The sequence below is a fragment of the Rattus rattus genome, chromosome 18, assembly GCF_011064425.1.
Source record: "Rattus rattus isolate New Zealand chromosome 18, Rrattus_CSIRO_v1, whole genome shotgun sequence".
Classification (NCBI taxonomy): domain Eukaryota; kingdom Metazoa; phylum Chordata; class Mammalia; order Rodentia; family Muridae; genus Rattus; species Rattus rattus.
Genome location: NC_046171.1, coordinates 27,155,151 through 27,181,074, shown reverse-complemented (window position 1 = coordinate 27,181,074; position 25,924 = coordinate 27,155,151). Strand labels below are relative to the sequence as shown.

The following is a 25,924-nucleotide window of genomic DNA, read 5'->3' as shown; positions in this document are numbered from 1 at the left end:
GTGGGGGTGGGGCGGGGCCCAGCTTTACCATAGGCTCTGACCCTTCTCTTGGGCCAGTTCAATTCAGATCTCACTTGCCATCTAGGTTGCTGACCTGGCTGGAGAACTGTGACACTTGAGGGTCAAGGGGTGGGGCATGGGCTCTTTCTGATATTCCACTGCCCCGAGGAGGCTGGGCTAGGGTTGAGAGAGGGGGAATTCTGTTGTTTGCTATCTAATTTCTCTCTGTGAATTAGAGGTAGTAATAGTCCCCTGCGTGCGTGCGTGCGTGCGTGCGTGTGTATGTATGTATGTATGTATGTGTTCCTGGATCTTAAAGGAGGGTCTCCCTCAAGAAAGAAAAAGGAACCCAGGGGTGTTGGCACACACCTTTAATCCCAGCACTAGAGAGGCAGAGGCAGGCGGATCTCTGTGAGTTCAAGGCTAGCCTGGTCTACAGAGCTAGTTCCTGGACAGGCAGAGCTAAACAGAGAAGCCCCGTTTCAACAAACAAAGTAAAGATTCGACACAGAGGAAATGGAACAAGACGAGGGGGTAGCTGTCCTGTTTTCTCCCCACTCCTGTCCCCTGTCCCAGGGCTGGGAGCTGGCCTAGAGAGGCAGCATCTGCACTAGGGCACATGGAAGGACTTCAGACTGGCAGAACTGTCTCAGAGCTAGAGAGAGTGCCTTCTGGAGCTCTCTATGCTTCTAGACAAGGCTTGGGGCATGCCATGTTTAACACCCTGTTTCTCCCTTTCCCTTCCCTGTCCTCAGGAATGTGGTAGTCAGCATTCTGTCCAACAGAGGGCGCTGTGGAGCCTGGAGCTGTACTTCTATCTGATCCTATTTAACTACTATCTGCATGAGCAGGTGGGGACCCCTCTTACCCCAGCCACAGGGACCCCATGGGACAGGGAATAGAGTGAGATTGTGTGTGTTAGTCCCTGAGAGAGGGTAGGAGGGCCAAGAACAGGTCTAGGTGAGTGTTATTTCTGCCTGCCTCCCATTTCCCCTCTCCCCTCCCAACCCAGACCTAGGCTCTGTATCTTGGTCGGGGCAGAATACATCCTGTTCCTCCCTCTCCCACCCGTTCTCCCCTGGGTCACAATGATACCTTTTGGGGCTAGGCAGGGAGGGCTCAGAATGGGCCCACACTCCTCAATGCCCCGTCTCTCTTGGCCTCGGGCTGCAGTACCCCCTGGCCTTTGCCCTCAGTTTCAGTCGATGGCTGTGTACGCATCCTGAGCTGTACCGTCTGCCGGTGGTGCTGAATTCAGTGGGGCCCTTGGTCCCTGGGGACCTCATCGCCAAGGGCTCCCTGGTGAGTAGCTGGGCATTTGTGCAGTGGGCTGGGTTGGTTGGCCCCTGGCCCCACGGAGTTCTAGATTCCTACAGGGCTGGGGAAGTATTGTCAGGGGGGCAGCAGACTTCTCGTGGGAGCGGGATATGCTGTGGTCCGGCTGCTGTCCTGGTACCTTCTCCCCAGTCTCAAAGCCCAGAGTTTTGACACAGAGTCAGACTGGCAGTAGGACATGTGAGTACCTTCTCTGGAGGGTGTGCACCACATCCTTGCCAGAGCATCGATAAGGCTGCAGTGTGTGCCCTGTATGCCCTGTACCCAGCAGGACACCGTTTCTCCCCCACCCTAACCCCACACTTCCCACGGAGACCCGGTGGGTTAAGATCCCCATCACCGTATATGACGGGTGATCATAGGCTTCAGATGTGGTGCCCTCCTCCCTACAGGAAGCAGATGATCTTGTTTCCCTGGATGCGCTCAGCACCGTCAGAGAAATGGACGTAGCCAACTTCCGGCGTGTGCCTCGGATGCCTATCTATGGCACCGCCCAGCCCAGCGCCAAGGTGCCCGCTCTCAGGCCCGGAGTTCAAACGTTGGGGGTAGGGAAAAGAGAGCCCTGACCCTGACGGCCCCTCGTCCCCCCAGGCCCTAGGCAACATCCTGGCCTACCTGTCTGATGCCAAGAGGAAGCTACGGCAGGTGGTCTGGATCAACCTGAGGGAGGAGGTTGTGCTGGACTGTGACGGTCACACACACAGCCTGTGGCCCCCCGGACCAACCCTGGCCCCCAAGCAGCTGGAGGTAAGGTCTCCGGCCTTTTGCATGGTCTGCATGGGAGGCACTTAGGGGTGAAGGAAGCCAAGGGAGAGATCCAGAAGGCCCTTTGTTCCTGCCGTATGGATGGAGGAGGCGCTGAGGCTTAGGAGGGCATGACTGTCCCCATGTCCCCATACTCCTGTGGCTTTTTCCGCCTCTGGGGTGTGATTCTGACCTGAGGCTGGGGCTGTGCCAGGCTCCTGACTCTCAGTCTTGTTTCAATGGCCTCTGCCCTCTGTCCTGCTCTTATCTAGGATTTGGAGGCCCAGCTGAAAGCCCACCTGAGTGCTCCTGTCCCCAACACCAAGAGCCCTACCACCCCCAGGTTCCAGAAGTGCCTGACCACACAAGAGGTCTTCAGCCAGCACCAGGGGGCCTGCCTTGGCCTTACCTACTGCCGCATTCCTGTGCCAGACTTCTGCGCCCCTCGGGAGGAGGTGAGGGGCCAGGTCTCTGGGCACCGGATCTCTCTTCCTCTTCTCTGGCCTGGGAAAAGCCGCTCAGCTCCATAACGGGGGCAGGGGATTGTCTAATGGAGTTCATATGAGGCCTCGGAAGCACTTTCCCATCCCTTCTATGTATGTGTGCTCATGTGCACATGCACAGGCCTGGTCACCTGTATTCTGTCTTCATAGGCTTGGGTTGTGGGGCCAGTCTGTGTGTCATATGTTGCATGTGCACCATATGTCACTGGGGAGGGCGTGTACTCATATGGTTGTTGGAGAAACATATGAAGCACAGTGCCATGGTGATGTGGGGTGTAGTTCCCATCGGGGTCCATGGCATCTGTCTTGTGTTCATGGGCTATGTGTAAATGTTACATCCACAGAGCCGGGGGTGAGCATGGAGAAAACCCTGTGTGATTGAGGGGGTGTTCATGCGGCCCTTGTAGGTCTGTGACAGCTGTATATTCACAGCCGTCTGTGTGGTTTGACTTTTGGGGTCTTGCTGGTGTATCTGTGGGCTGTGTGTGCTTGGTATCTGTGACTTGGTCACTACCATAGTTGTCAGGGCTGGTGCCTTTTGTTTGGCTCTCTGTGGGCTCATAGCCAGTGGAGTGCTGCCCCCTGGTGGCTATTCAGGCAAGGACACAGCCCCAGACTGGAAAACTTACATGTGCATGAGGGTTGGCATACCGAGTCCCAGAAGTGTGTGGTATCTGCCTATATGACTGATCCTGGGTGCCTGGGATAGAGACAGTTATGGGTGTACACAAGAACACGGCTGTTACACATGCATGGTCTTGTATGTAATCTAGTGAGCTGTGCACGCGCATGAACTAGGTCGTGTGCATGATGAGGCATGAGGAGACAGAAATCTGGGGTTGCCATTTGGTCCCCACTGTGAGTCTGATCAGCCAGTGGCACTCCTGGATTCAGACTGTGGTCTGGTCACCTCAGGACTTTGACCGGCTGCTTGAGGCCCTGCAAGCTGCCCTCACGAAGGACCCAGGCACAGGCGTGGTCTTCAGCTGCCTCAGTGGCCAGGGTCGGACCACAACTGCCATGGTGGTGGCCGTGCTGGCCTGCTGGCACATCAGGGTAGGTGTGGCCTTCTGCATGAGGTCAGAGGTTGTTCCCGGCAGGGGCGGGTACTGGCTGTGGTGAGTGTAGAGGGGCAGAGGTCATGTCTGATGTCATTGAGGAGATCCTCTTCCATCCGTCCTGGCCGACCCTCAGTGGGGTTTCTGGGTGTGGGGGTGTGGGAGTGTGGGGGAGGAAGTAGAATAGGGAAAAGTTCCATCTCAGTTCTGTCATCCCTCAGGGCTGCCCCGAGGTGGGCGAGGAGGAGCTAGTGAGCGTGCCTGACGCCAAGTTCACCAAGGGCGAATTTCAGGTGGGTAAGCCTCCTCCCTCCCCTCCCCTGGCCTTCCTACCCCACAACCCCCCTCACCCCGCTGGTGCCCTGGGAATGCTGGGCAGATCAGAATTCTTGGATCCTGATGGCAGCTTGATGGGGTGGGACTGGCTGTCTGCTTCCCGGGTGGGTGAACTGTGGCTCAAAACAGCTTGACTCTTGAGCCTCTGCCACAGTAGATGGGGTCTGGACCCTTTCCTACCAGACTGGATTATCTCAGTATCGATGATAACCACCTTATCGTGGCTTGCGACTCAGCCGTGGTTGGTGCTCTATGGAGTCCTGCAAGCTACTCTGATCTGCCTCTCCCCCTGCTTCAGCCCAGGGGCTCTATCTGGGCAGGCCATTAACATTCAGATCCAGTCCTCTGTCTCCTGTACCTGCCACACATCATGTGACATCTCAGACCTGTGACCCCTCTGCACACGTGGCCTTTAGCTGAGCAGTGGCTGTCTTCATAGTCAGTTTCTGGTCACCTGTGCCACATGCTTGCCACTTGCCCTCCTGGCACTCCTGCTATGCTGACCTCTGAGAGAGGTCAAGGCTGCCAATCACGGGGGGGGGGGGTGTCTGGGTCCCTAGACAAGCTCCTCTTTCCACGCCCCTTTTTCCTTTTATGGTTGATGATCACCCTTCTTTTTCTTTATTTAGCATGATGGAAATATGCTAACAGAAATCAAATTCTAGGCCAGCCTGATCTACATTGTAACTTTCAGGCCAGAGAGGGCTACACAGTGAAATCTTGTTTCAAATAAATAAATGAATAGTAGCTCAGTGGGGGAGTGTTTGCCTGGTGTGTTTAAGGCCCTGGACGGGATCCCTACCGCTGTAATGGATAAGGAAAAAAAACAAGGCAGAGGCGTGTGGGTGGCTTGGTTCTGTTGCACACACACAGAGCCCTGGGCTCAAGCCCAGCCTTGAGCACCCTGAGTGGGAATGGTGGCTCAAACCTGAGATCCAGCGTTTGGGTGGGAGAGGCAGGAGGATGGAGTTCAAGGTCATTCTCTACTACCTAGGGAGTTGGAGGACTGCCTGGGGCATATAAGATGTCTCCAAAAGCTGGGGGGTGGGTGGGGCAGTGAGATAGCTGGGTCAGTAAAATGCTTGTCCAACAGTAACAAAATAAGGAGTAAGACGAATCTTTGTAAGGAACCTCGCCTAGGCTTTTAATATGTGCTGAGCGTTTCAAACCTGTGGGTGGTTTACTAGCATGATCTCCCCGGCTCTCCCATTGTCTCTGGCTCTCCCCGGCTCTCCTGTTGTCTCCCTGGTTCTCCCTGTCAGCACCATGTCTGCCTTCTGTTGTAGGAGCCTGGCTCTCCCAGACCCACAGTTAATGTAAAAGACTGAGAGCTCCCTTATGGTTTCACTAAACTGTGACTGTGACAGACAGAAGTGAGAGCTCATAGGTTTAGTACTTGATACTCACCGTTTGAAAATACCCCCCCCACACACACACAGGATTTCTCCGTGTAGCTCTCACTGTCCTGTAATTCACTCTGTAGACCAGGCTGGCCTTGAACTCAGAGATTTGCCTGCCTTTGCCTCCCAAATACTAAGATTAAAGTTGTCTGCTACTACTCTGCCCAGCAAAAGATTTTGTTTTTAATTATGTGTACCTGTGTGTCTCTGTGAGGCTTATGTCTCCATGAGTGCAATGCCTGTGGAGGCCAGAAGAGGGCACTGGAGTCCCCGGAACTGGAGTTACAGCCTGTTGTAAGGCATCTGATGCACCAAACTCAGGTCCTCTACAAAAGCAGTACACAATTATGTGCTTTTTATAAATTTATTTTTTTTTTTTTAAGATTTTATTTTATTGTATGAGTACACTGTAGCTGCCTTCAGACACACCAGAAGAGGGCATCGGATCTCATTACAGATGGTCGTGAGCCACCATGTGGTTGTTGGGATTTGAACTCAGGACCTCAGAAGAGCAGTCGGTGCTCTTAACCACTGAGCCATCTCTCCAGCCCAATTACGTGCTTTTTAAAAAGTATTTTTGTGTGCACTGAGGTGTGCAGGTCAGAATCAACCTTTGGGTGTGACCCCCTCAGGCGCTGGTCACCCATTTTTGGTTTGGTTGGTTGCCCCCCCCCCCAAGACATGGTCTCTCTGTGTATCCTTGGCTGTCCTGAAACTTATTCTGTAGACCAGGCTGGCCTCAAACTCAGAGATCCTCACGCCTGTGCCTCTTTGAGTGTTGGAATTAAAGGCGTGCACCACCACTGCCCAGCTGCCCCGTTTTGTTTGCTTGTTTTTGTTTTTATTTTGTTTTGCTCTTTTGAGGCAGGGTCTCCTTGCCTGGGCCTCTCTGGTTCCACTAGACTAGGGCTGACTGAGGGGTCTCCTGTCACTGCTCCCTGCCCTCTGCCTGGTCTCTCATGTGGGTGCTGGGGAGAGAACTCAGGTCTTCAATCTTCAGTGGCAGCTACCTCACCCTGAACTGTCTCCCCAGACCCGTGATGTTCTCTTAAGGACAGGAAGTCAATGAAATGACCAAAATAGATGTATAGATGTGGCTTCTTAGATTCGTTGGTACGTACATGTACATTAAGAGTGGTGAGACTACATGCTTGTCACACGAGACGGCTGAGTTTCAGCAGTCAGACCTACGGAAAAGCCGTGATCTCGTGTGACCCATGGCTGTGTGACGCAGAGACAAGAGGATCCATGGGGCTTGCTGGAGGCCAGGCTCCCGGTCCCCCTCCACCCCCGTATGTGCACGGATGGGTTCGTGCATCTGCACACACACACATTCATATGTCACGCATACATTCATACATGGCACACATAATTACACATGTCACAAGTACACACAGAGTAACGTGTGCCTCGAACTGTGCACGCACAGAACAGACCCTTAGCACAACACACAAAATCTTGCTGATTGAAAAGTAAACGTGGATGCGTCGCCTGGGTGATACCACACCCCCTTGCTGTCCCAAAGTGGGCAGGGGGGCGCAGGCTGAGGCTCCCCTTGCCTTTCTGTCCACTCACCCCTCGTTTGGCCCCAGGTGGTGATGAAGGTGGTACAGCTGTTGCCGGACGGACACCTCGTGAAGAAGGAGGTGGACGCGGCGTTGGACACTGTCAGCGAGACCATGACACCGATGCACTACCACCTGCGGGAAGTCATCATATCTACCTACCGACAGGTGAGTGCTGGCCCTGCGCCCCTAGCTCCGCAGGGTGGGCTGCGGTTCACGTTGGTGGAGTGGGGGTGGGGAGGTCGGTGGTGTGGGCTTCAGGGGCCAGCAGGTCCTGTGGACCCTTCGGAGGTTTTAGAAACCTGCTGTGGGAGGGGCCAAGTGAGGAGGAAGGATACCTGAGACCCCTGTCTGTGGGATGGGATACAATGCTAGTGTGCGATCCTGGGGTCCCAGAGGCCAAGCAGAATCAGGCAGGTGGCGGTGTGTGACTGACAGTCGCCAGGGGTTAAGGTCAGTGCTGCGTGGTGTGGCTGCTGTACCCCAGGACAGGTTCGTCTGCACTGTTTGGGGTCTGGGTCTGGTCCTTGTTTTTGTTTGCTCAGATGAATATTACTTTATTTTACATGTATTTACTGACCTGTGTGCGTACAGCATGAGCGTGGGGGTCAGAGACGACTCGTAGGAGCTGGTTCTTTCTTTCTACCGTGTGGATTCTGGGGGAATGGATTTGGGGGGTCAGCCTTGAGGGTAGTAGTCACCTTTACCCACCAAGCCAGATTGCCAGCCCTCCAAAGTTATTTTATTCATCCATCTGTCCATCTGTCTGTCCATCCGTCCGACCATCCATCCATCCAGCATCCATCCATCCATCCATCCGTCTGTCTGTCTGTCTGTCTGTCTGTCTGTCTGTCTAAGTACCTATCTATCTATGTACCTATCTATTTATCTATCTATTTTTGTTTGTTTGTTTGTTTTTTTCTTTTGAGATAGGGTTTCTCTGTGCAGCCCTGACTGTCCTGGAACTTGCTTTGTAGACCAGGCCAGACTTGAACTTACAGAAATCCACTCGCCTCTGCCTCCTGAGTGGAACTAAAGGCACGTGCCGCCACCACCAAGTTATTTTTTAATAACTCGTTAAATTGTAAAAATAAGGTCTCCCGAATGGTTCAGATTTACTATAGCTATTGAGGAAGAGTGTGCCGTCGAGTCTGCCTGGGTCTCCAGTGTTCCCTTCTGCCTGACTTCTGACCTGAGGGCTGGGCAGGTGGTGGAGTTTGCAGCTTTGGGACCCGGGAGTGTGGGGATTGGGTTGGTCGTGGGAGCAGAGAGCCCTGTTTCTCATCCTGGTAGCAGGTGTGTAGGGGCCGTGCTGCATGGCATCAAGAGGTGTCAGTGTATGACAGACTGGGTGATTTTCAGGGCAGCTTCTGCTGTATCATGGCAACTTGTCCAGTTTCCAGCTGGGGACACATGACCAGAATGATCCAGAACATTGGCTTGGTGTCTCGGGGTCAGATCCTGACTGGGTCAGAGGGCAGGTCCTGTTTGGAGGCAGGCCAGGCGTGTGGGGTAAGACTGGGGAAAAGTTCAGACTCGGCTGCCCTACATGGGGAGGAGATGGCGGACCAGGAGCTTCCGAAATGGACTTGGCACACATTGGACGACACAGCGTCCCTGTGTTAGGTTCCCTTCTCCAGGTTCCTTTGAGATTTGCACTGTCTTAGGGTTGCTATGGCTCTGATGAAATGCCATGACCAAAAGCAACTTGGGGAGGAAAGGGAAGCAATTTCAAGGCAGGAACCTGAAGGCAGGAGCTGATTCGGAGGCCATGGAGACCTGCTGCTTACTGACTTGCTTCTCAAGGCTTGCTCAGCCTGCTTTCTTATAACAACTCAGGGCCACTTCTTCAGGGGTGTCACCACCCACAGTAGACTGGGCCCTCCCACATCAGTCATCCATCCAAAAACTGTACCACAGGCTTGCCCACGGGCTTATCTGGTGGGGGCATTGTCTCTTCTTAAGTGACATTGGTTTGAGTCAAATTGGCATAAAACACGCCCACTGTCACATTTGAAATCCCCGTTCAGAGCCTGAGAGCTGAGACCTCTAGGTTCTAGCAGCTGGAGGCCCAGAGAGTGCTTAGACCTGCTCCAGAGAACATGGCCCAGACCCTGTTAGAGCCTCCTTCTCTCCATCCCAACTCCAAAATTCACAGGCCCTCAATCCTTGTTCCTGAATGTGTGTTACGAGGAGAAGGGGGGGCGGGCACGAGCAGGAAGCATAGGGAGCCTGCACTGCGGGGAGAAGCTCAAAGTTGGCCTCAAACAGCCCAAGGAGCCACTGCAGGCCTCAGGGGCCGCACGGGCAAAGCCAGGAGGCCTACAGGTTCGTAGTGGGTTTCAAGGCACCAAAGGCCACCTGGCAGCACAGTGTTGTCACCAGAAGTGAGATTGGATGGCTTTACTTTTGAGGAGTGAGGTGGCAGGGATGGGGGAGGAGGAACAGAACTGTATTTTAGGGGCAGTAGCTCCCGGATGCCAGAAGCTAAATGCAGTTACTCACCAGTGTGGCCACGAGGTGGCAGTGGTGAGCTAAGTTAGCGTAAATTCCTTCCTATCACTTTCCCGTTAGACCTAGGCCTCATTGATATTCCATAAATTAGGGGTGTGTGTGTGTGTGTGTGTGTGTGTGTGTGTTTTATTTTTTTAAGTAATTTTATTGACATTAGTGTGTGTATGACGGGAGGGCATGTGTGTCACAGAGAGCATGTGGAGGTCAGAGGTTCTCTCCTCCCACCTTTAATGGGAGCTAGGGACTGAACTTGGATCTCTTGCCTTTACAGCACACACTGTTACTGACCTTGTTTTGAGGTGGGTCCTTTGTTAGCTAGATGGCCCTGGGCTTCAAGACATGCTCCTGTCCCAACCCCTGCATCTACTGTAGGAATGCTGGAATTACAGGCAAACGCTACTGTAGCTGCCCAGGTTCTGGGATTCAAACTTGGGACCTCACACTCGTGAGCTTCCCATCTGAGCCATCTCCCCAGCCCCTAGGACAAGTTCTTTTAAAGACATATAGTTAAATAAACTGTTTTAGTTAATATTTATAATTTATTTTATGTGCACTGGTGTTTTCCTGCACGTATGTCTGTGTGAGGGTGTCAGGTCTCCTGGAATTGGAGTTACAGACGGTTGCGAGCTGCCGTGTTGAAAATTGAACCTGTGTCCTCTGAAGGAGCAGCCGGTGCTATTAACCACTTAGCCATCTCTCCAGCCCCCCAGGGCAAGTTCTTAAAGGTGTCTTAGAGTAGGAGGTCATGAGACTTTCAGAGGACTTTCATTTGTCTGTAAATGGTGGAGCTTTTAGCGTCTGGGGTTTGAGTCCCTGCTAGAATCCACCTCAGTTTGCTCTGTGCCCAGTGTGTGAATCCAGCTTTGAAACTTTGTCTGGGGACGTCCAGGGTGCAGCCAAGGCCATCTATAGTGACCGGTGGTCTCCCATCTCAGTACCTCAGATTCCCGTGTGGGCTTGCCAAAATGGAGATTGCTGGGACCAACCCAGAGTTTCCGGAGGCTCCACAGTGCCAAGATGCCAGCATAGAACTGGAATAACATGGGGTCTGGGCCACCCCAGGCCTTTGCTCTGTTGCAGCCAAGTTTATGGAGATGCAGTTCACATACTGCCCGATGCACTGTTTAGAGAACACTTGTCCACAGTTGCCATTGCAATGGGGGACGTTAGAGCATGGTAAGGACCACAGACAGAAACCTCACACCCTTGGTAATCGGTCTCCAGCCACATGCAGCTCCGGGTTTCCTGTTGAGTCTTTGGGTTTTTACAGAGACAGGAGTGTGTCTCATAATAATGGAACAATGTACTTATTTTTGTGTTGTAGATTTTCTTTTATTTTTAGACAGGGACTCATGAAGTTCTGGATGGCTTGGAAGTCCCTCTGTAAACCAGCCCGGCCTTGAACTCGTAGAGATCCACTGCCTCTGCCTCCTGAGTCCTAGGATTAAAGGCCTGAGGCCATGGCACCTGGTTCTTGCTTTTCATTTTTGACCCAGGGTTTTCTGTATCCTGGGCTGGCTTGGAATTCCTTGTGTATCTGAGGATGACCTTAAAGTTTGGATGCTCCTGCCTCTACCTCCTGAGTTATAGGGATGGGACCCGGGGTTTTGTGCAAGCTGTGTAAGTCCACCAACAAGGCCACATGCGCAGGTCCTGACAGATGCTCTCGCTTACTTTGGCAGTATGCTGCCATTGCGTGGGTGGGAAGCAGGGGAGGAGAGTCAAACCCAGTCTGCTCTCATGTCATAACCATCCACAGAGACTATTGTTATCTCAGAAGCTGTAAGGAGAACCAGTGGATCTCATCCCCCTTCCGTCCTCTGTGGTACCCACACACATAGCACACATGCACGCGCTCGAACACACACACACACACACACACGCGCGCGCGCGCGCAAAACTAAATCTTTAAAGAAGAGAAGTAGAAATTTTAAGTCTGAACTCTCATCTGAACTGTTAACATTTCATAACAGAAGGGCTAGTTAGTGGTGACCAGGAAGTCGAAAGTCTGTCTGTTCTACTAGAAGGTCAGTGCCGGGAAGATCTGCATTCCTGATTTCTCATGGCCCTGAGGTTTGGGGACAGCAGCTTTTGGAGACTTGGATGTTCCCTCCATTAGCAAGAAGGGCAGTCTCCTTCCTCCAAGGTCTTCTGCATGTCTCGTTGTGGAAAGGCCTGGGCTTCTGTTCTGCCTGAGATCACGGTGGACTGAGATGTCCCCTGAGCGGTTCCAGATGCTCAGCTCAGAAGCCCAGAGCTCAGGCATGCGCAGTAGGGGCTCCGGTCAACTACACATGTGCAGTAGGGGCTCCGGTCAGTTCTACACATGCGCAGTAGGGGCTCCGGTCAGTTCTACACATGCGCAGTAGGGGCTCCGGTCAGTTCTACACATGCGCAGTAGGGGCTCCGGTCAACTACACATGTGCAGTAGGGGTTCCGGTCAGCTCTACACATGGGTGAGAGTACAGGGTTTCTGCAGAGCATTTCTAGACTAAAAAGTCACACTGTTGCTGCCCTGTGGAAACACCTGTGATCAGAGTGGACAGCGGGATCGGCTCTGTCCAGCGGCTACAGAGAGCCAAGTTCCATGGAAGGGGTGAGGAGCCAGAACAGATCATCAGGTGGAAGACGGGGTGTAGATGTTGAAGAAGAGGATTTTTCTGCCTCTGACCATTCATGTCCTCATCTCCAGGCTGAACTATGTTCCTCCTGGGGGGCAGTGTTTGGAATTCTTCACCCGTTATACTCATAGGACTGGGCTCAGTGTTGGGGTTCAGGAACTCCACACAAACCATATGAACACTGATCCAGTTGAGCAAAAATAGTTATTGAACGCACACCTCAAGACTGATCGATCAGGACCGTAAAAGGACTGGGGAGCCTAATATTTGGTACCAGTCTGTTCTCAGGGCAGGCTTATAAAGGGGGGGAAACCCCTCAAAAGCCACAATGAGCTCATACTCAGGTGCGGGAAGTGTAGCCCAGTGGTCAGCTCTGACTCAGGCCATTTTAGACATAACGGTTCATATTGACCTTTAACTTGATGGGTCCCATGTAAAGCTTTGTGGGATTTCTTTAAGATTAACAAACCTCAGAACATTCAGAACATAACATGTGGTCAGCATGACCCTGCTCTGAGTCAAGTCACTTCTCTGTCTCAGTGACTGGCAGGCATGTTACAGCAACAATAAGAAAAAGCCGTCAGCAAGCATGGGGCAAAATGGCTACAGCTAGGATGGGGATGGAGATGGAGGGGGTCAGACCTCAGCACACACCCCGCCCCCTAGAATTGATCCAGTGAATCAAATCATTGACTCAACACTTTCTCTGAGGACAGGGGAGTAGCTAAACAAACTCTTATATCAGCCATTGTTGGCTTAAACATTTGAAATTTTCATCTCCCTTAATAGGTGCTGTGGCTCTCATGCTAGGAGGCCCTGCTGTGGCCAGTTACCGAGAGAGCTAATGTTTTACAGTCCAATGTAGCATAAAGTACATATCTTATCCCCCACAATCAGGGTCTCCATTTGAGAGTCAGACATCTATCTGAAGGGTGGCTAAACCATTTTCTGTACTCTGGGTCCGATATACAAAAAGGCCCAGAGAACGAGGCAGCATAGATGTTGGCTGTCTTTGGGTGCCTATTCCATTTGGCCCAAACAATTTACCTAAGTCAAAGGTGAGGGTGGGGGACCTTCCCCAGTAACTGGGGCTTCTATCTCCTGCCCCTAGTCTATATTTGCCTGAGCAGATTTTCACCTGGCTGACAGACTCCGTGTAGGGGTCTTACCTGTGGAGCTGCTACTGTTAATCAGTCCAGCCCATACGATCGCTCCCTGTCTTCCAGTTGGATCAGCTAAGCAGAGGGCATGGAACAAAATGGCTATAGGCGGCAGACCTGAACGCTCAGCAGAGGGGAGAGCCCTGAAGATCCATCTCTGGGTCCAGTGTCCTCTAACATTGCTCAGAGTTCAAAACACCCTCAGAGTCCAGTGTGTGGTCACAGACAAGGACGTGGGCCATGTAATGGGAAGGCTGCAGGAAGTCCCTAGTGAATTTGTGGCAGAACGGGCATGGGAGGCAAAGGTCTTCACTCCAGACTCATGCCCCTCTCTGGTCTATGTTGAATTTGAGCTCACGACCTCTAGATGGCGCTAGGGGAGGCTTGCTGCGGCTCTAGAATGGGGGCCATCTCTTTTCCAACTCACCCTATGAACTGACTCCTAGGAACTGGCAGTCGGGTCTTACCTTCAGTATCTTAAGGTTTAGTTAAGCCCCCGCCTTCTGGTTTTAAAGTGGAGGTCCGCAGCTGGTCTCTGCCGGCGCCTGCCAAGCTTTGCACCGAGTAAGCCAGTGGGCTCCGCGTGGGGGTCAGAGATGCTACTCAACTCCGGAAGGACATGGGTCCGGGCTCCATGTGGGATGCACCTCCTCCATCAGACTCACTGCCTGGGAATGTGCCAGTCAGCTTTCTACCACTTCAAGTTTTCCCTCGACCTTCTGTCCATCTCAGGTTCTCAAAGCAGAACACAACCTCAAGGCTGTGAAGATCCCAGCAGCGTGTGGTAACTTGGCTTCTGCCCCTCACCCTTCAGAGCCGGTCTTTCCCAGCCCCCTGCCTGCTTTAGCAATCCACTCACACGTTAGTCGGAAGCGGTTAAGAACACGTGGTTGGCGTTTGGCATTGGGATTGCTTTTGGCAATAAAGTGACCCCAGGGCCACAGAGAAGCAGGAAAATGGGAGGTCACTGCTCTCTCATGGTACAGGAAGGAGTGGTCTGTGTGCCCCCCCACCCCCGCCCCGTACACGGATAGCTAGGAATTCTGTGCGAGGCTCGCTTGTTAGACGTGGTGTAATATAAATGGTCCAGGGGTGCAGAGCGGCTCCCAGAGTTTGCTGAGCTGGGCTACAGTGACTTTCATTTTAGCCTCTTCATTCTGACCTTTGTACATGCGCTACACTTTCCTCACAGGTGGGGCAGTGTAGGCTCTAAGTACACAGTGGGCTGTGTCTGAGGCTAGCGTCACTTGGTATGTGCTGACACTGAGTCAGACCGAGGAGAAGGTTGTGTTAGGCTGTGTTCTAACGAGGTGAAGAGAGGCCCACAAATGCCTCAGCTCCTGAGCAGTTCACGGTGGTGGCTGAGGACAATACCACTGTGAATGGTGTTGTATGGAGTATGCCAAGTGGAAGTACGTAAGTCCTTCTGGTTTATCCACGTCGACCTCCACTTGCCATAGTTTCCTGACCTTAGAGACCCATCCCAGCCATTGTGTGTGTGTGCGCGTGTGTGTCCCTGTCCGCGCATGACAAGGTCTCTCTGTTAGCTTTTGCTATTTATTCTGAACTCTGTAGATCTCACAGAGCTCTGCCTGCCTCTGTCTCCCGAGTGCTGGGATTAAAGGTGTGCACCACCCCCACCTGGCTGTGCTCACAGAATTTTTTTAAGAACCGCCTTAAGGGCTCAGTGAGTAAGCTCGCTTGCTACCAAGACTGGTATTTTGACTTTGATCTCCTGGACCTGCGTGGTGGAAGGAGATGATAGACTCTCTGACCTGACCTCTGTACACATTCACACGTGCCCACACTGCTCGTGGCTGACTTGTTAGACTTGGCATAATATAATGGATCCTAGGGTGCAGAAGGGTGCATTAGACTTAGAAAGGTCACAGGGTCAATTCCAACACACAAATAAACATTTTTTAAATACCTGCCTCACACAGAAGTAGAATGGGAGAGATGGTCTCTTGACATGAGCCACTTTGTGGAGTTGGCATGGACATGAGGCGGCTGGGAGCAGTACGACTAGTTTGGGCCCTACTGAGGTATTCCAACATGGCCAGCAGCCCCCAGGTTGATCTAGCTGGTAATCGATTGTTTCCTTTTGGACTTGGAAAGGGGAAAGTATTTATGATAGAAACGTCTAAGGACACTCTGTTAGACACTAATGCCAGCAGGCACTTTCCCTGGCTTTGGCTGTCGGCAGTCGCTCTTACTCTTATCTATTTAGAGCAGGCTGTGGCCCTCTCTCTTCCTTGCAGAATGAGTTTGAGAATGAGCTGAGGCAAAGCTGGCTGCAGACGCCTTTGCTTTCTGAAGAATGCTTTGTGGAGACCATTGCCTCTCTGAGAACTTAGAGCCTGTCTGTTCCAGATCTCAGTGAGGAGGGCAGGAAGTCAGGGCAGGTTCTAGTAGACTCATTTAACTGAAGAAGAAACAGGCCTGAGGGAGATCTGTGGCAGGCTGGAAGCAGGGCCAGAACTTTATCATCCACTTGGCCTTTTACATTCCTTTCCCTCCGGGGTGACACGAGGACACGGGGGACAATTTCATGGTAACAGTAAGAGGATGGGCTATGGGGAAAGCCACCATAGCTCCTGTGTGTGCGTCGTTCTGTGGAATAGGTCTATAGAACCCGAGAGCTGCCGGGAGACAGAAAGATGAGCTCAGCGCCCCAGCTCAGTGCCCCAGGGATTAAGGCCGTTTCCTAAGAAAAGCTGAAGGTTGGCTGCCTCAGGCGCTGAGCCCCTGGCTGGTCTTTCTCAGCCTCTGACAGCCAATGTTGTCCCCAGAGTCCTCATTCCAGCAGGTAATGTGTCTCCAGGGCTCAGCCACTGCAATTAGAGTAGCCTCTGAACGTTGTAAACTGTCATATAAGATGTGACAGGAGGAAGGGCAGTTTCCTTAGGGTCTTCATGCCTTCCTGACGGTGGACTCACTGAATTGGTGCTGCCTACCCCCTCCTCCCCCTCAGCAGCTGAGTCCTCCTTTCCCTTCTGACTGGCTGGCCTGGACACCTTTTGGCCCTACAGGGGACTTTCCTACTGAGTCTGGCCTGGTCACAGGGTCAATTCCAGCATCCCCTGGTCCTGGTATCATCTCACTGAGACCCGCCACTCTTGGGAGCAGCTAGCACTCATGTTCATTGCATAGGCCCGTTTCTACAGCCCAGCTCCCAGGACCGTGCCAGACACAGCAGGGGTCTGCAGTGCCTTATACAGTGAGTAGGAGGTGGATAGCAGGTGGAATAAATATTTGCATGAATTGGGAAGTCTGCCTGTTTGCCGTCCACACTGGCTTAGTCCACTGGGACTGGTCCTCCAGGACAAGCTGTTCTTCTCTAATGAAGGAAAGGGCCCTGGGGCATGGAGGTAGGCCAGGCAGGGACTGTCACTGGTGTGGGGTGGCTAGGAGCACTTGATGAGGGGAAGGGAGCCTCTGGAAATGTGTTGAAGGGGTGCCAATAGGATTTCCTAATTGAACGTGGATCCAGAGTTTAGCTCCCATAGCTTGGTTGTCGCTCAGATGACACATTTGTGGGTCTAGCAGTTTGGGGGTGGTGCTTCAGGAAACTGTTAGGGCGTGGGTGATGAATGTTGGGGTACCTGAGATAACCACTGGAGTGTCCTGCAGGCACTTATGTGAAAGCGTAGGTGCAGGTTGGGGGGAGGGCTCCTAGCATCTTTCTAGAGTCTAGATTTTCTAAGCTACTGGAGACTGCGTCAGGAGGAGACTGCCTGGGAGAGAGTTGCTCACTGGACAGCCAAGTGCCCGCTGCACCCCAAACTCTAATGCAGGTCTTTTGGGGGTGGGAGTGAGGGATAGAGATGCAGAAAACTGATGTCAACCCTCTCTCCCACCCCACCCCCGCCACCCCAGACTTAATAGCTGTTTGGGGAAGGCCTGGCCTACCACAGTGAAGCACACAGAAACTCTGTCTTAATGAAAAGGCCCAGCCTTGAGAGCAGAGGAGGCCAAGAGAGGGGGGATCTTGAGGCCTAGATGCCCAGAGCAAGCTGCAGGGAGTGGGGTTTGTCCTGAGCCTGGAGGGGGACAAGCTGACTGTAGCCAGGCGCAGAGGAAGCTTCAGGCAGAAGGAATTGAGTGGGTGAGGGCACAGAGACTTAGTTAACCTCATGTTTACTACTGGGTAGCTCAGCAAAGAGCTTCCAGACATACTGACAGAGCAAGGCCTACACCCATGCTAGACGGGCCAGAGGCATGAGAAGCCTGAGGTCCCCACAGCTCCAGTGTCTCTCCTGGGCCCCTTCTATTTCAGGTTTCAGTCCCAAGGGCCCAGGAAGCCTTTGTCACCTTCATGGCAGCCTGGCCTACTGGACCACTTAAAAACAGCCTGGCTATTTCTATATGCAGGAGGTGGCTGGGTGCCCCTCCCGGAACTGTGCCAGCCTGGGATGCTTTTAAGGAAAGTGGATTGTGACAGGCAGATGGGCCATTGTCTCAAATCACAGCCCTGTGGTCAGAAGCAGGATGTGTCCATGGGGACCTCTGGGACTGGCGGGCATAATCTTCACACAGTGTCTGAATTTAGAGATAATTCTACCCTTGAAAGACTCCTCCTGCCTCCCACCGGATGTGCCTCAGACCTCGTCATCCTTGCTGGTGTCTTGGGACAGTGCTGGTGTGGTGTGGTTGTAGCTAGGTGAGAGCTGGCCGCTTCTCCCTGGACCTTGGTGGAAGCAGTTTAAAATGGCTTTCCCAAGGAGCACTGGGTGACTGCTACCCTTCTGAAAACACTCCGAGGCCCAGAAGGAGACAGGAGAGGAGAAGCAGGCTGAGGCTTGGGGGCTACTTGACCCTATAGTCGGACCAGCTCAGTATCCTGTGAGACAGTAGGACCTCACTGTGCTGGCCAAGTGGCCACTATGTGGCCATTTTCACATTATATATACTTTAATATGCTATATATGTTTATATGTTATATAACTTATCAATATTAATATATTGCACATTTAAAATATTTTAACAATATGCATCAATATTAATGACTATATAAATATGTAACATATAATAATGTATATTTATATAACTAATATATATTTTAAATTTTTAAAAATTTTTTATATACTTTTTCCTCTTATCTGCTGCCTAGTTTCTAAGCAAAATTGATTTTTTTTTTTTTTGAACACATGATGTTAATTCTTGAAAGAGTATGCAGTCCTCGAGTGTCCCTGCAGGCAGCTGCCCTGGCCCTCTGTCTGTAGGACCCTCTTGTCTTGGCTTCTCCCAGGCTCTGAGTCCATGCCTTAGCTTCTCTTCCTATTTCTATGATAAGACACCCAACAAAGGCTCTTCAGGGAGAAAGTGGCTCGAGGACACAGTCTACCGCTTCAGGGAGTCAAGGCTGCAGGAATTCAAAGCAACCAGTACCGTCCCACCCACAGTCAAGACCAGAGAGAATGCGTTAATTTACAGCAGTGCTGGGCTGGCTCTCCTCATGCATTTCAGGACGTAGCCTGTGATGTGGTGCCGCTAACATTCAGGGTGGGCTTCCCCACCACCATGAACCCAACTAAGACATTTCCTCACGGGCATGCTCACAGGCCACCTGATCTAGACAGCTCCTCACTGAGACTCATTTTCCAGGTGATTTCCTTGTTGTACCAATCAAAACTAAGCACCTGTCTTCCCCTGTTCCTAATGCAACTGTCCAACCCTGAGGACACACCCACCTCCTGACTCCAGCCTACCTCCGGTGCCCACTACCTCTTCTTCCTTATCCACCTTGAAGGTCACTTTCTCTCACTGCTTTTTGGTAGTCACTGGAGCCTCCCAGAGGGCAGGGTTGGTAGCTCTCATCTTCGTGGCTTCTGACCTGTTTAGTCAGTACTTGGGGCAGTGTGGCTCATAAGTGCCTTTTCACCAGTTCCTTGAAATGTGGAGGCTGAGAGGCTAACAGCAGAACCGCAGCCAGCTTGTGCGTCTGGCTGCCTCCCAGGGAGTTAGAGTGCTGTCCCTGTCCCCAAGCCCTTTCTGGCACAGCCTGCTGTTGCCTCAAAACCGAATTGGTGCTGTTCAGGATCTCTCCAGCTGTGAGTTTTAGGGCGCTGGGCCATGTCACGTCTGGGGTGGGGCGACCCTGGAGTTTTCCGAGGATGTAGACCAGCACCGTGTGTGTTCATGGAAGGGCTTCCATCTGCAGCCCAGCTGTTGGGGAGAGCAGCTCTCTCTGGCTCCTTGGGGCTCACTGTGCCCTTCCCGAGATAGTGCCTTCACTTGAAGGCTCTTCCCCCCCAAACCCCCACTCCCCTGTGCCACACCATTTTTCTGGATCTGGGTGGAGGCCTGAGGGTGGTGAGGTGAGATAGTTCAGGTCTGGGTGTGGGCAGCACATCCATGGTCGGTAGAGGAAGATACCCGGATATGGAGGTAGACCACCCTACAGGAGAGGCTGGCCGAGGGTCCCAGATCCTGTGAGTGTCCCTGGCATGTTTCCCTGCCCAGGAGAACCTTGCAAGCATTTCCTCCTAAAGTCCCCTTCCTCTTGAAACACGGATCTCCTGCGGCATCTTCCTCCACCAGGCTGCTCTCACTACCAAACCTTCAATGACTTCCAACGCTGCATCCCACGGTGCCCAGCTTTGGCTCTGAGTAATCCCATTGCCTGCACCCACCCACACCCCAACCCTCTGAGACCCTCATTGGCTGCTCTGAAGTGAACCCAGGCACTTGCATTTTAAGGTGACATTCATGACATCCTTCTTCCTCCCAGGCTAGCAGGCCACAGCTCCCTCATACCTTTGTCCTCATTGCTGTCCCAAGTCTGTGCACATTCTCACTGTCAAGTCCATGAGGTCCTCGCTGCCCACCAGACTCCTGTCTTCCCTAGGGAGCTTCCCACTCATCAGCTTTGCCATCCTCTGTTCTCTGGCATGTGACCTAGTGTGGTACCATTTCCAGAGAAGATGCCCAGGGGGAGCTCTGGTGAGAAAGGATGCCAAGACTGACAGGCCTGGGACTGATGGGCTCATGCTCCACCCAGGCCTTGTCTTCTCTCTTATTGGTCCCCAAACTTGGGTGGACTAAGTGTCCATCCCTGCCACCTCAGATCCAGGACTATGGAGAAACAGGGAAGGAAGGCAGAGAGTGGGCAGGTTGGGTCAGATACCAAGATGGGCTTTCTCCCTTTCTAGTCAGAAAGGAGCTGGGCTGAGGAGATTGTAGAGGCTGTCTCAAGTGAGAGCTCTATGTCACTGGTCCCCTGCCAGACCATGATCAGATCCTCATATGCCTTCAGAGGAATGCTAGGGGTACTGGGAGAGAGGAGACAGTCCTAGGAGACCTAGGAGACTGGGGATTATGTTGTTAGGAATTGGCAATAGGCTTCTTTCTAGAGGACCATGAGCTGGGCATCTCACCCTCTATACCTCAGATGCCCCTAGTTTTCCAGCAGACAGCCTGGCTTTGGAGCAGCATTGTCTTCAGAGAGGAAGTAGAGGCCTTTCTTCTCTGTAGGAAGTGGGTTTGAGACCCCCATGCCCTCAGGAACTGGGGGCCCTGTGGGTCTCCTCTGTGTCTAGGCCAGGCAATACCCCAGGCCCTGCCTCTGAAATCACTCTGCTTGGATGCTCAGGCTGCAAGTATGTTTGTGTTAAACAATGGGTCTCCCTGATGATACCATCCTCCTTGTCCTCCAGGCAAAGGCCACCAAAGAAGCACAGGAGGCTCAGAGGTTGCAGCTGAGGAGTCTGCAGTACCTGGAACGCTACATCTACCTGATCCTCTTTAATGCCTACCTTCGCCTGGAGAAAGCCAGCTCCTGGCAGAGGCCTTTCAGCACCTGGATGCGGGAGGTAAGAAAGGATGCTGAGACTGACAGGCCTGGGGGTGGTGAGCTCATAAGGCCAGCTGTATCTTTCCCCTGGTCACTGAGTATGCTAAGTCCAAGATGACAGGCTCCCATATGGAATCCCCTACTTTCCTTTCCCACTTAGCTATTATGTTCCTTGCCTAGTGTCTCACTAGTTAGACAGCTTATGGCAGCTGAATAAATGAATGATGGGGGTGGGAGAGATGGGGGAGAGATGGACACCTGTAAGAGCTTGCTCTGTGTGTCTCATGGCCTGCACTGCCTGGATACCTACCTGGACACTTTGGTCTGTTATTTTATTCAACTCCCATCTGTCCCCTATGAAGGCCAAGGGCAAGGTTGTTTGTCATGATCCTATGTCCTTCCAACCACAACTTTGGATATGGACAAGGTGGCCAGCCTTGTAAGCAGTAGAATAGTATCAAAGGTGTTGGTGTCAAATGGGAAGGTGGTGGTGACTCTGTGATACATGTGTATGCCTCTGCCATACCTGTCAAGAGCCAGGTATGTTTTAGGTAAGCAATCTGTGCAGAGGTTCAGGGACTTCTTTACATAGAAACTGGTTGTTGCTCCTCTTTTCTTGGGACCTCTGTGATCCTTCTTTGCTTGGACTTCCAACCCAACCTAGAACCTGCCAGTCAAGAGAAAGGTCTCTTTCCTCTCAGGAAAGTAGCCTGTAATTACCCCTCAGCCAGGAAGCTGCTGACCTCACAGTCCATCTGTTGTAATATGATTTCAGGTCCATAGTTAGCTACCAGGATGTGAGTGGGTGGGGGCTGGAGCCAGGGAACTCAGCCCCAGTGGGTATAGAGTAGGTGCAAAGGCTCAGGACTGGATGGAGGCACGTTCAGAACTGCAGTGGGCAGAGCCAGGGAGGCAGGAAAGCAGGCTGCTGAGGATGTGCCTTGGCGCTGGTCTCAGATGTCAGTGTGAGGAAGCGTGTGAAGTGAATCTTTGTGCTTAAGGGTGAGTGTGGAGTCAGAAGATGTGACGAGGGCTCTATTGAGACCACTCTGGTGAGCAGGCCCAGACTTAGCTTCCTCTATGCACCCTGGGGTGGAATGCAGGAAGAGTCTCATGTAGCCCAGGCTGGCCTCAAAGTCACTATGTAGCAGAGGATGACTTCTGATCTTACTGTTTCCACTTTGCTGGGATTACAGAGACTTGCTGCCTTGCCCAGTTGGTTTATATGTTACTGGGGCTCAAACTCAAGGCCATTGTGCTTGCCAGGCAAACTAACAGCTACATACCCAGCCTAGGGACAAGGACATTTTCTTCTTGAGTTCTGCTTAGATTGTGGGACTCAGGGAGAACCAGGGTTGGGGCACACTTGTAATGCTCCATAGCTGCTTCTAGGACTCTCCTCAAGGGAGAGGTGCTGGGGACCTCTAACTCGGGACTTCAGTCCCTCTCCTGGGACAGACAGAGGCAGGGTGATCGTGCCTGGGGACAGCAAGGACATTATCTCTTTTTTCCAGGTGGAATTGTTCCCAGTAAGGTGTAGGGGATGGTTGGATCTTGGGGCCAAGTCCCAGGCTACTAGGTTACCAGCTCCATGTTGAAGATCCAGAGCAGAGAAAACCAAACTCCTTGGGTTGAGCTCCTAGCCAAAGGGAAGGGCTACTGTTGGCTCTGCCATCCATATTGCCTCTGCAACCTCCCTGCTCAAATGTGGTTTGCTGGATTGGCCAGGCCAGTCCGCTGAGTTCTCCCAGGCATGCCCAGGCCCCCGTGTATTTGCACAGCAGTTCCATGCAGTACCAGGAGCGAGGCCTGTCAGGGACCCTGGAATAAGGTGGTTGTAGATGGACATGCAGGTTTGTCGGAGCTGCTGATCTCGCTGAGGACAGCTCTGGGCCCCAGACCCTCCCAAATGCCTCAGAGCTCAGCAAGGGGAAGTGGTTTGAGGACAGTAGGCCTGATGAGACCTCCACCCCTGAAACTCTGCCCTATCTCTGCCCTTTCCAGGTGGCAACCAAAGCTGGCATCTATGAGATCCTCAACCAGCTGGGGTTCCCTGAGCTGGAGAGCATGGAGGACCAGCCCCTGTCAAGACTCCGTTACCGGTGGCAAGAGCAGAGCCAAGACCCAGAGCCCTATGATGCTGGGGACTTCCTTTAGGCCTCCTCCTTGCTCCTTGCTAGACAGGTTGGGGGACCTGAGGGTCTCATGGCTTCAGATGGACACTTGCCAGCTTCCTGGTGAGACTTGAGGGGCTGAGAGCCTTTGGAAAGAGGTTTTGTTTTTTTTGTTTTTTTTTTGTAGGATGTGTAGATGGCGCCACCATTTTCTGTCAACCCTCTGGGTGTGTAATGGCCTCTGGCAAGGCCCAGTGCCTGTACCTCACAGATCAGCTGGCAAACAGCAAACAGCTTTCAGGGAGCTCGCTCCCCAAACAGTCAGTCACCACCTCCGTCCCCTTTTCACTGCCTGCGTTGGCAGCGGGCTGGTCGTGTTTGTATGTTCACTTCCTTCCTCCAGCTGGCTTGCTCTTTCCTCTCAGTCTTTCAGCCCAAGCAGCTGCCTGAGGTAGGTGAGGAGGATGGTGAGCCGGTCAGGTCCATGTTAAAGGCAGCTCTGCTTGGTTTCTTCTGGTTAGTGAGTGTCGCCGGCCTGGAAGACTTTCCCCAGTTCCTTCACCTAGGCTGGCAGATGTGTCCAGGGAGTTAGAAACCAGGGAGACGATCTCAGTGTGGGGAAAGAACTCACAGACACCATTGAGGCAGTGAAGAGGCGTGATCATGTGTTGGAAGCCTGTTAGCAGAATCAAGGTGACTCCTGGAAGAGATTCTCGTGGATTCAGGCCTTGGTGGCTCGTCAGGCCTTAGGGTCCAGGCCACCCCTGCCAGGATCCCTGGGCTTCTTTCACTGGGACACTTGGGACACTGCTGAGTTACTAATAGCTTTGTTTACACAGAGGGGCATAGAGAAGCTATGTTTGGTGAGCCTCTGGGACTGAAGGTTGCCACGACTAGTGGTTGGACACCCGGGAGGCTACCTACCTGTCTTACTCCCTGAAGGACAGGGTTGAATCTCTGGGTTCCAGTCCTTTAGGGAGATGGAGTACCTGTCTGTCAGCTGCTGGCTGTGCTTTTTGAAGAGGCCAAAGTTGTTTCCAGCCTCTCAGCTGAATTCTTTTGCAAGCTGCTGTATGTCTGCTCACGGCTTCTCAGGTTTGCTGGTGCCTGCTTTGTGCAAGTCAGTTCTTTTCTGAAAAGGTCTAGCCAAGGAGTCAGAGACCAGAGAGACCCTTCATACTCTCGTGACTGACACTGACTTGGAGATATGCTGGGACCAGTGGCGGATCACTTTACCCCTCTGCCTCAGTTTCCCCGTCTGTAAAATTGGAGAATAATACTTGCCTACCTACCTCACAGGGGTGTTGTGAGGAATCCTTTATGTTTTTTGGGTTTTTTTTTTTTTTGTACAGAGCTTTTGGCATTAAAAACAGTGTAAACATGAGTGTGCTGCGTTGCTGATTGGTCTTTAGTGTGAGATAGACATGGAAGCCATGCGGATAAATGTGTCTCCCAGAGTAAGGGTGGATGCAGGCGAATGGAATGTCCTTGTTACCAGCACCCATGATGTTTGGAGGCTGCGGGTGTTATAGATGTCACTTCCTCCTTGTCATCAGTCACAGCCTACCATCTTCTACTAAGGTAGCCGTGCTGATCCCTGCTTGAATAAACGCCGTCTACTGTCAGTCAAGAGAATGTACCAGGGCTGGAGAGATGGCTCAGTGGTTAAGAGCTCCGACTGCTCTTCCAGAGGTCCTGAGTTCAATTCCCAACAACCACATGGTGGCTCACAACCATCTGTAATGAGATCTGATGCCCTCTTCTGGTGTGTCTCTTCTACAGTGTACTCACATACATAAGATAAGTAAATAAACCTTTAAAAGATATAAATAAAGAAAAAAGAGAACATACCAGAGGCTAGCCCTCACGCCTCACGCCAATCTAGTGGAGTGGGCGTGGGGTGTTTCCTCACTTAAGGTTCCTTCTCCCCAAATTCCTCTAGCGTCTGTCAAGTTGACATAAAACTAACCACAGCATCACACACACACACACACACACAGAGAGAGAGAGAGAGAGAGAGAGAGAGAGAGAGAGAGAGAGAGAGAGAGAGAGCAGAGTCTCCCGTCTGGCTTTGTGCTAGAGCAGAGCTGAAGATTTTATTACAGCTTTTGAGAAGGAAAGGCAGAGTGCAGTTAGGGCCGTGGGAGGACAGGCCTCAGCTGCTCCTCTCCTCCTCTGCAGACACCCTGAGCCCTGCCCAGTGCCCCCAAGCCCCGATCTCATCCCCTTCACTTTTATACCATTTTGGTTTGGATGTCCAACATCTTCCATTGGCCTGTGTGTTTGAGCACTTTGTCCCCAGTGGGTGATGCTGTGGCTGAAGCTTGCAGATGTGCACCCACCACTGGAGGAGGGGTCCTGCTGGGAGCAGCCTCACTTCCCGTTCATTCTCACCTTCTCGGCTTCTAACTCAATCAAGGGGAGTGGCTTCCACATCTGGACCACATCCCTTTCTTTTTGTTAAAGATTTTGTTCAATTTTATTTATTTTTATATAAGTACACTGCAGCCATACTTCAGACACACAAAAGGACGGCATCAGATCCCATTACAGATGGTTGTGAGCCACCATGAGGTTGCTGGGATTTGAACTCAGGACCTCTGGAAGAGCAGTCAGCGCTCTTAACCGCTGTGCCATCTCTCCATCCCCATCCCTACATCTCTTCTTTTTTTTTTTTTTTTTATATTTATTATGTATACATCATACAGCTTTCTGCCTGCATGTATGCCTGAAAGGCAGAAGAGAGCACCAGATCTCATTACAGATGGTTGTGAGCCAC

The 25,924-nt window shown here is 52.2% G+C and overlaps 1 protein-coding gene across 1 annotated transcript in view; it reads left to right on the top strand.

Moving 5' to 3' along the window:
* Pald1 (phosphatase domain containing paladin 1) overlaps positions 1–24,529 on the top strand; it is a 63,959-nt gene extending 39,430 nt beyond the window's left edge. Inside the window, exons 11-20 of the mRNA XM_032888974.1 lie at positions 756–851; positions 1,174–1,302; positions 1,728–1,844; positions 1,927–2,082; positions 2,352–2,534; positions 3,498–3,638; positions 3,862–3,933; positions 6,969–7,109; positions 20,895–21,050; positions 23,036–24,529. Of these exons, the coding sequence (XP_032744865.1) occupies positions 756–851; positions 1,174–1,302; positions 1,728–1,844; positions 1,927–2,082; positions 2,352–2,534; positions 3,498–3,638; positions 3,862–3,933; positions 6,969–7,109; positions 20,895–21,050; positions 23,036–23,188 (1,344 nt within the window). The 3' untranslated portion in view covers positions 23,189–24,529. The remainder of the gene's footprint in view (positions 1–755; positions 852–1,173; positions 1,303–1,727; positions 1,845–1,926; positions 2,083–2,351; positions 2,535–3,497; positions 3,639–3,861; positions 3,934–6,968; positions 7,110–20,894; positions 21,051–23,035) is intronic.
* Positions 24,530–25,924: the final 1,395 nt, after the last annotated feature.